The 10191-nt window shown below is 38.6% G+C and overlaps 1 protein-coding gene across 2 annotated transcripts; it reads left to right on the top strand.

Annotated features, from left to right (window-relative positions):
* The first annotated feature begins 3615 nt into the window (after nt 1-3615).
* LOC103946545 (monooxygenase 2) lies at nt 3616-9758 on the top strand. Of its 2 annotated transcripts, XM_048564128.1 has the most exons (7): nt 3616-3882; nt 7346-7404; nt 7517-7869; nt 8147-8209; nt 8328-8508; nt 8637-8862; nt 8957-9758. In XM_048564128.1, exons 3-7 carry the CDS (start codon nt 7646-7648, stop codon nt 9481-9483), a joined length of 1221 nt encoding a protein of 406 aa, XP_048420085.1. In that variant the 5' UTR covers nt 3616-3882; nt 7346-7404; nt 7517-7645; the 3' UTR covers nt 9484-9758. The 2 variants fall into 2 exon arrangements, with proteins under 2 accessions (XP_048420085.1, XP_048420084.1); XM_048564127.1 differs by lacking the exon at nt 7346-7404.
* Nucleotides 9759-10191: the final 433 nt, after the last annotated feature.

Below are 10191 nucleotides of genomic sequence, written 5' to 3'. Positions count from 1 at the left end.
CTAACGTCTCGTTAGACTGCCTACGTACCCTAAACAGGGATCAAGCCATTCGTAGTTCACATAGTACTTCAAGCATTCACAATAATTATATATGAAAGTAATATGCCTAATCAATTTAAAGGTGTCGATATAACTCTCAATAATATGTACGATAAAAAAGGAAAAGATGCACTCACCTGGAGTCCACGCTATGATTCTCTAGCGCACGTATCGAGACGTCCTGAATGATTGGTCCCTGTGACCAATTATCAAATCACATCTCAGAACTCTTATCCGTAGAATATGTAATTCACATAAAACACAACTTCAACGACATTCTAAAATAGTTTGAGACCCATTGACCACAAGTCAACCGTCGATCAAAGATCGACGGTAGGGTTTACAACCCTGTATAACCTGACCCGGAAGATCCGCATATCAGATTTCCAATCCGCAACTTCCAACGATCCACAATATGTTTCTAGAATAACATATTAAAATTTCATTACGATCCAACGGTCAGATCTCCGCCAATTGCCTAAAACAAATGGCCGTGAACATTTATTTTACTAACTTACAAATCCAATTCAAGAAGATCCGTAAGTCGGATTCCCGATCCGTAAATTCCTATGATCTTTAAATATTACGTATTATAATATATCCAATTTTGGTGACGATCCAACGGTCGGATCATCGATTCACATTTTTATCAAGTAACGTATCATAACGAATTTAGGTTCCAACGATCAACCTACGTCATTCAAATGACAAAACTGAATTCAAAACATTCGACATAGCCTAAAAATAGCATTGGCGGCCCACTGGCCACGCGCCGCCGCGGGTGGCGGTCGGCCGCCCCGACTCGCCGGAAAATCCAACTATTTTCAAAAATTCTCAAACTTCACAGAAATGAAGATCTCAGTGAGTGGAGCAACTTTCATACCTTCCACGAAGTCCAAAAGTGGACGGAAGATTGTCAATTTTGCCCACGAAGCCGGCGGGTGCCTAAAACTTCCCGACGTCGATTCGTCGTCTACGGTGGTCCAACGGGGTCAAGGTTGGTTGGGTTTTGCTCCTGGGATGATGGGCTACAAAGCCCAAGTGGTGGCATCGGCCATTGCTTTGCCGATTTGCCGGAAAATCGAAAAGGGTGGCCGGAGCACCATTGATTTTCGTCAACTTTCGTGGCCTCAAACCGCCTTATACCATGGTTAATCAAGGTGGTTCTTGGGTGGGTTTTGTAGAGGGGAATGAGAGCTTCAAAATGGTGGTGGTGGCATCGAAAAAGTCCACCGGAGTTGGCCGGAATCGGCCTTGGAAGATGGCCTCGCGGTGGTGCGGACATGGGTGCACGGGAAGCCTTTTTCCCTTTTTTTTTTTTTTTTTTTTTTCTTTTCTTTTCTTCCTCCTTTTTGATTGGCTGCAAGCTTCACTTTAAATGTTCTAATTGGTTCCTTGTCCCTTTAATTTAATTGGTCCACTAATCCCACAAGGTGGGAATTCAAATATTTAAATAACCAATTTCAAACGTCCATAAGTATACCGTTATAATTCGAACTCGCAAACGGTTTTCGCCTATACGTTCATACCAATGAGTACTACGAGGATATGCTAAAAGAATAAGTCCCACATCTCTCAAGTCAATGGTCAACAGAAGTCAAAGTCCTTGCCTCTAGGGCAATTTCGTAAACTCACGCTTTTAAAATAAATTAAAAATGTAAAATTTGGAACGGGTTGTCACAACGCCATTTATTGGTCATGTTAAAAGTTTTGTGACGCAATGGTTTAGTGTTATCTTTGTGAGTGTCTTAAAAATATTTTTTATGACATTGAAGAGTGTCATGTATTACTTCTAAGAAGGCCTAACAAGCGTCATTGAATTAAGAACCTGTGTCAACTATTACCATTTAAGGCGTGTAATAAGTGTCATAAACAGAGTAATGAGTGTCACGGTATACTAAATATGACATACGCACAGTATCATGCATAGTTTGTAAAAGAACCTGACAAGCTCCATTAAATTAAAATAACATGTCATCTATTTCAATTTGAGACGTGGAACATGTGTCATAAATAAAGGAATGAGCGTCATGTAAGCGACATTAAAATAAAAACTTATGTCATCTATTACCATTTAAGACGCCGAATAACTGTCATAAATAGAGAAATGAGCCTCACGATGTACTAAACATGACATACATATTATGTCATGTATAATTTCTAAAGACACCTTCCAAGCGTTAGTGAATTAAAAAAAACGTGTCAATCAAGCAAACTACTCAATGGTTATATGATTGTGAATGGTCGTTGTCATGTTGGCAAAACATTACTAAATTGAAGAGTAGTTACTTTTCAACAAACACAGACACGTTATATGATTGTGAATGGTCGTTGTCAACATAAAAGTTAATTCGTGCATCAGCGTTGTAGCTAAACTTAATCCAATGGTCAAGGGGCCCTACTACCGGCCAGTCAGTCATCTATTCAAAACCGAACTCCTCCTGGCGTGTTTACCAAAATAAAAAAGAAAAAACTCCTTTTGGCTTCACCAAAGAAATTTTTGGTGCCACTTAATTTTGTTTACATATTTAGTTTACAAGTTTAATTTATCTAGTATTACTTTTTTTTTTTGTAATGCATGAATTTCTACAAACGTTTTTTTTATAAGTTCTAATTAAATATTAAAATAATAATAAAAAAGTACATAAAAAAAAAAAAAAACATTAGCCATCATCTTCCCTCTCCTTTCGTGCATCTCCCCCCTCTCTCTTCCCCATCATCTTCCTGCAACCCAGAAAAGAAGAAGGAGAAAGAAGAAGAAGAAGAAGAAGAAGAAAAAAAAAAAAAAAACCCAAACCAAACCAAACCCAGTTCATCCCCCCTCCCCCCACCACAAACCCACCCCCTGCAACCTAGAAAGGAGGAGGAAGAAGAAGGAAACAACAAAAAAAAAAAAAAAAAAAAAAAAAGGAAAACAATGGGAAACCCAGTTTGTTCCCCTGAAGAAGAAGAAGAAAAAGGAGGAGGAAGAAGAAGGAAACAACAAAAAAAAAAAAAAAGAAAAAAAAAAAAGAAAAACAATGGGAAACCCAGTTTGTCCCCTGAAGAAGAAGAAGAAGAGAGATGGAAAAAAAAAAAAAAAAAAAAAAGCAGCAAACCCGTCCCCTCCCACCCAACCCCACCCCCCCGGCCCACCTAACCCGTAGAAGAAGAAGAAGAGGGAAGCAGAAGAAGAGAAGAAGAGAGAAGAAAAGAAAAAAAAAAAAAAAACCAGTTCGTCCGCCCCCCTCGCACCCACCCTTTCTGTGATATCCCGTCCCCAAAATTATTATTTTATTTTATTCTTGACGTATTTCGAAGATTTGATTAGAACTAGTTCTTTATTTCTCCAAATTTCAGAAAAACGAAGTGAGGGGTAATTTAGTCATGTCAAATTTTCTAGACTTTTTCGGTCAACTCTTGAATTGGTTAGGTAGAGTTCGATTCCATGAGCGCGTAGGCGTAAACAGATCTTATTTCCGAGTTCGAACGGAGAAGTTAGAGTCGTTTAAAGTTGGTGGCATTTTGGTAATATTACCAAAATGCTATAAATTGGGGGGAAACCTTCAGAAATAGGAGGGGGGATTTCAGAAAATGGGAAATGGAAACCGCACAAAACCGTTTTAGGGGGAAATTTGACCCATAAACCCACCAAACTTGACCCGCTTGTATCTTTTTCATCCGAGCTCCGTTTTGGATGATCTTGGTGTCCCTGGAAAGCTCTTAACGAGCTCTACATCTCTGTGATTTTATATTTTCCCATTTCTTTTTCCATCCGTGCAGTTCGAGGTCGCAAAGTCCAAGACCTTGCCGGCGGATTTATCATCTTTCCGGCGATTCCGGCAACGATTTCCTCCGAGTGAGGTATGAAACTTCATCTACTCTTCATAATCTTCAAGTGGGTATGCTTAGTTTGTGCTTTCGTATTCATTTTAGAGTTGGCTGTTTAGAACACCTAGAATTCCGGTTTTCTCCGGTGAAATTGAACGGTTTCCGGTTAGAATTTATCGTTGGCCTAGTTGTGAAAAGTGTTTCCCTTGTTGAGCTCTAGCTACCACGTAAATTTGAGCTCCTCTAGTTAATGTTGAAATTCGGGATTGTAAACCCTCCATCTTGACTTCCACCGCGTGTGGCGGTACGTGGGATCGTTCACGAGTGTTGTCTAGGTTTTAAATACCTTCTAGTAACCATGTGAACCTATGTCTAGCTTGGTTTCCAAAGATTCAATTGTTGGGTGTGTAAATCAAATTTCTTGATCAAGAGTTTGGTTCAAAAGGTCAATTTCTTGTTAATTTTGAGTCATGTTAGTTTTGGATGTTATGTACATGACTTCTGGACTACCTGGAAGTATTTTGGGATTTGTTATATGAATTGGAAGTGGGTTGTTACGTAAGTTGCAGAAAATTGATTTCTTTGCAAAGAAAACTCAAGTTTCGAGTAGCCTTCTTTGACTCTTAATTTCTAGGCCTTTATGTGCTCCTTTGGAGAAAATTTTTAGTATGTTGAAAGTACATATGCTCATGATCGTAACCCAATTGTTTTCACTCAATTTCGTTGAGTTTTGGTTGATCAAAACTTTCTTTAAGTTTGGGTCGTGGGCTGCCAAACAGCAGCAGAAAATTGGGTTTCCAATTTCAAGACTCCGTTTTTCCTTTTGGCATAACTTCCAATTTAGAGCTCCGTTTTCTGCAAACTTTGTATGCTTTTAAAGTACAGAACACAAGCTTCAAAACTCATATAATATCACATGATTTGGTTTAGTTTGGAATGTTCCAAATGGAGCCTAAACTTGGTCTAATAGTGCTGTTTTCTGCAGATTTTGTGGAGAAGTAGAGTACTTTTTTTTGCCACACCTATTTTCTTTTCCAGATTCCTTTCTAATCTTCTTTACTACTAATAGAGTGATATTATTTGAGTGGTAGATTCCATAATCAGTGTACTTTCTTTAGATAATATTAATTTTGTTCCTTTGAAGAGCCTAATCGTAACACAAAAGTACAATCAAGAGTATAAATACAAGTAGCACACATTACTAACCAAACTAAGCTATTAAAATGTGATTCTTTTATAATTGGCCATCGATCTATTTTTATTAAATGTGGTTTGATTATGGATGGGTAATATTTGTGGGAAAGTGATTCGAATTGCATATTGAAATGTGAATTATATATACATACGCCATAGACCCATGTTAATTAAATGTGAATTCTATTGAAGTGTTATTTTATTTCTGGCCAGTGATCTATTTTCAGTAAGTATGATTTGACTTGTGGATTGGAAATATGGTTTGTATTGTATGATTGGATTGATGTGATGAAATGCGAGAGCTAATAGTGGACCATTAATCCATTGTTATGGGGTTCGTTGCTTCAAAACATGTATCAACCCTCGTGTCATTATTCATTCTCGTTTCGTTGAGTCTTTGTATCTTGAGTAACTTGATCCATGTCTTGTTTTATCGATTGGTGTTACACATTACACTCCGGGATTTCGTTGAGTGATGGTCCGGAATCGTATCCTGGTTTGGATTCCATTGAGTGATGGTCCGGAATTCTTCCTACTTCACTCCGCGATTCCGTTGAGTGACGGTCCGGAATCGTATCTTGGTTTAGGTTCCGTTGAGTGATGGTCCGGAATCCCTCTTACTCCGCGATCCCGTTGAGTGATGGTCCGGGATCGTATCCACCTTAGTTCATAGAGTTTAGTTTGAGATGGTTGCAAAGTGTAGGCTTTGGATGAACAGTGTCGCCTAATTCTACTTTCGTTGTGTGTATGTGAATATGGGTGTGAGATGTTATGGTTGTTTGAAATGAACTTTTGGATGTCTGGGTGCCTCCCTCGGAGTTTTCAAAAGTTTGGTATTGATTTCCTATGAAAGATTTATATTCAAGGTTTATAAATTTTGATTGATGGCTGGGTTTATTATTGTATCACATGCTTATTTTATTGTCCCTCACCCGAGCCTCTCAGCTTATCTGAGTGCCTGAATTGCCAGTGCAGCAATTCCATAATATTGGCATTGACTTTACATATGACAGGTTTGGGTAGATTATGAGAAATCGCTTGATATTTTGGTTCCGTTGAGTGGTCCAGAACCCAATGTTGTTGGATTCCGTTGAGTGGTCCGGAATCCTTGCTCTTGTTCATTCCGTAAGGTGATTTAGAATCCTAAATTCGAGTAGATGGGAATTATCCACAATAGATATTGTGAATATAAATTAGAATTACCATGTTATTATTCTTAACCCAAATTGGGAATTATGTAGAGTTCTTTAATTAAATTCGTGAAATGATATGTTATCTCATTGATTGATTAACGTAATTAAATGTTAATATTGTACTTTGTGATTCCTTGATATGTTACAAGCTATGTATTGAAATATAATGTTGGAAGTATAGTGATTAGTATGATGAAGTGAAATGTGATGTAACTTGGGTATTGGAAATGGTTATGACACATGATTGTAATGCATATTGAATTGCTTGGGAGATGTGAGGTCTAGTAAATGACCGATGACTCATTGTGATGTGGATTTTACTCAAATATTGCTTCGTTTCGTTGAGTTTCGTGAATTGGGTAACTTGAATCATGTCTTGTTCCTTCGAGCCGTTGTTATGTTTCTTGGACTTCCGTTCAATTCGGTTAGCTGGATTGGAACTGAGTTTGTTTGGATTCCGTTGAGTGATGGTCCGAAATCCCCTTTGGAGCCTTGGTCCGTTGGGTGGTCCAAAATCCCCTTTTCCAAAGATGTAGTCTTCAACTGAATTGTGTTGCTCTAGCTTTGCGTTCGACTTGTGGTATGTGTTATTGATCGATGTGATTATGGAATGACATTGGATATGAGTGGAGTTATCATGAGTATTTTAGTTGATTAATATTTCTAAAGAATAATATGTACTTTGTTAATTCTTAAATATGTTACACGCTATGAAACGCAAATTTATGTGGGAAACGTGATGATTTATGTGATGGACGAAGTGGAAATGTTAATTGTCATGTGGGATTGTTATGTTGGATATCATTGTTATTGTTATGATTAGACTTGTTGATATATTTGGCTCGAGAATGGTGTTGTACATCGTTGGTTCTTTGAAATGATATATGTTGTGAATTGCGGTATCATGTTGTGACATAATTGCCTATATATTGATGGAGGGGAAATCATGATTTTCAGATGGGTTGTTATGTAACCCTGAGTCAAGTAATTTCATGCTTGTCGAGTTCTATTGATTGATTGAAAAACATTATACCTTTCGACTTAATTGGACTGTGTTATATGTCAATTATTGTGCATGACGAACTACGAATGGCTTGATCCCTGTTTAGGGTACGTAGGCAGTCTAACGGGAAGGTTAGATGCAACCATAAAGCAGTCTAACGGGAAGGTTAGATGCAACCATGAAGCGTATAGAATTTTCAATCTTCTATGGATATCTTCATATTTTGTGAACATAAATGTCCATTACTTTTCAACAATTTCATTCTTTTACTTGGCAGCTGCTTCTCATTGGGTCTAATATAAAAGCATCGTATTGGCTTTTGGCATTTTTACCAACAAGTTTACACATTCTTCCGAGAGACAGAGAGAGAGAGAGAGAGAGAAGAGGAGAGAGAGAGAAAAGATCGATGATGGCAAGAGTGGAGGACGTGGTGATAGTAGGGGCAGGAATAGCAGGGTTGGCGACTGCCGTGGCGCTCAAGAAAGCTGGAGTTAAAGCGTTGGTGTTGGAGAAATCAGACGGCCTCAGAACCACCGGTGCAGCTTTAACCCTCTTCCCCAACGCTTGGTGTGCCCTTGACGCCTTGGGTGTTTCCCACCACCTCACTTCTGTTTATGCTACAATAAAAAAGTGAGTGCTCGAATCTCCTTCAAGTATTAGACTAGTTTAAATAAAATATCTCTGTCTGAAAAGAAACATAGAAAACTAATGTTTGGATGCAAAGTCAGTAAGACTAATACATATGCAGACACGCATGAAGCTGATCGCTGTTATAATTACAAGCTGAAAGTCAATGAGACTACTACAATTACTGTCAGGAATTTCTAACAGAGTCAACTTAACCACATGAACCATGTTTAAACTCAAAATTCAACTTATTTATGCATTGGGAATGGTTGTCTGGCAGGGGATATGTAACTAACATTGACACCGGAGAAATCAAAGAAATTTCTTTTCCCGCATCCAATGGGTAAGCGAACCATAGTATTGTTTATTTGTTCAGTTTTACAGCTGGTATGTACTGCTTTAGGAATTTAGGAATGCAAATTGCCGACTTGATTGTTGTCAATCTTTTACATGAAATTTAGAAATGACCTAGTTGGACCAAGATCAGTACACCGAAAAGCTTTACTCAAGGCTTTGGCAGATGAGTTACCACCAAATTCCATCCGTTTCGCTTCCAAACTTACTGCTATCGAGACCCAAGAACATGAAGGCTCGTCCATTTCAGTTATTCACTTTGGAGATGGGACAATAATCAAAGCAAAGGTATATAGTAACCAAAATACACTGTTTATAAGTAGTAGAATGAGAGAGTCACTCATGGAATGCAGTACTTTAAGTTATCTTTTTCTTTCCATTATATTCTGTTTTAATTGGATGATTATCCGCTACAGGTTCTGATAGGCTGCGATGGGATTCACTCAGTGGTTGCCCGCTCGTTAGGACTTGCCGAACCAGTGTATGCAGGTCGATCAGGAGTTCGTGGCTTGGCTGTGTTTCCTCAAGGCCACGGATTGGACAATAACGTGCAGCAATATGGAGGACTTAACAGAAAGGCTGGTTTTGTTCCCCTCAATGACAAAGAGATCTATTGGTTCTTTACCACATGTCTGGCTAAAGGTCCAAAATAAACCATTCCCTTTGTTTTAATTCGTGATAGACAACAAACTGAACACTTAACAAAACACCACACTTGTTTCTATCGTTATTGTAGGGGCGGATCCTTCCAATGACCCGGAAGTTATAAAACGAGAAGTGATTGAGAATTATGCCAAGGATCTTCCTCCTATATACCTAGACGTTGTACGGCACTCGGATCTTTCTACATTGTCATGGGGTCCACTAATGTTCAGGTACCCGTGGCATGTAGTATTCGGGAACCTAGGGAAGCAAAACATCACGGTGGCTGGTGATGCCATGCATCCCATGACACCTGATTTAGGACAAGGAGGTTGCGTGGCATTGGAAGATGCAGTGGTCTTGGGCAGATACATAGGGACATCCTTTGTACAAAATGGACAAATCGTGCCAAAAGAGATGGTTAGTGCGATTGGGAAATACGTGGAAGAAAGAAGGTGGCGTGTCGCGCTGTTGATTGCAGGATCATATTTATCAGGATGGATGCAGCAGGCGGGGTCTGGTGGAGTTCTGAAGTTCTTGAGGGATACCATATTTTACGGGTTCATTTTCCGTAAACTTGTTAAACTTTCACATTATGATTGTGGAAAACTTGATTTCTAGCTAGTGCATTTCATTGTCCACAAGAAAGAAGACGATCAAGCTTCCCTCCTCTACGGCATTATATTATTGATGACCTTTCAACAGGGATCGACCTGAGAGGAATCTAAGAAGAACAGGAAAGATTTATGGAACCTGAGATCAATAGCTAAATAAGCAGTATATGCTAGTTGTTTTTAAATGGAAATAGGCACAATTTACAAAAACAGTGTGCTTTGCGCTGAATTCTAGTACTGTATGAACCAATTTACAACAAATAAAACAATCCTTATCGAGCCTCCAAACGAGTAATGGATAATTTGTTGGTACAAAATGTTTGATTATCTGAAGATGAACGTGCTTCATATTATGCCCTTTCGATAAAGAAACCAGATTGATTAGGTTGATCCAATGCACCATTAGTTCCCAACTACAAAGGGTAGTAGCCATTTGGTTATTATTGTTGGGTTAACAATGATATTACCAACGTAACACGTACGATAGAGAAGGAAAATGTCCTAAACCTTTATCAATCACTTCCAATGGGCTTCCTTCGTTCTATAATCGCCATGCCTGAAATATGTCAAAGCTCCTTCATCATCTACCATGTCATCAGTTTAATATGTAAAAACAAGTGTTGATGTTTACAGTTATTGCTACATTTTTTTCATACAAAGGTTCTACTCCAAGTGGGGTGGATATTTTACGCTAAAGGGAAGGATTAGACGTAGC

This window comes from the organism of the source record quoted next, unplaced genomic scaffold (genome assembly GCF_019419815.1).
Source record: "Pyrus x bretschneideri cultivar Hongxiangsu unplaced genomic scaffold, Pyrus_bretschneideri_v1 Contig38, whole genome shotgun sequence".
NCBI lineage: Eukaryota > Viridiplantae > Streptophyta > Magnoliopsida > Rosales > Rosaceae > Pyrus > Pyrus x bretschneideri.
This window is presented reverse-complemented; position numbering and strand designations above follow the sequence as displayed.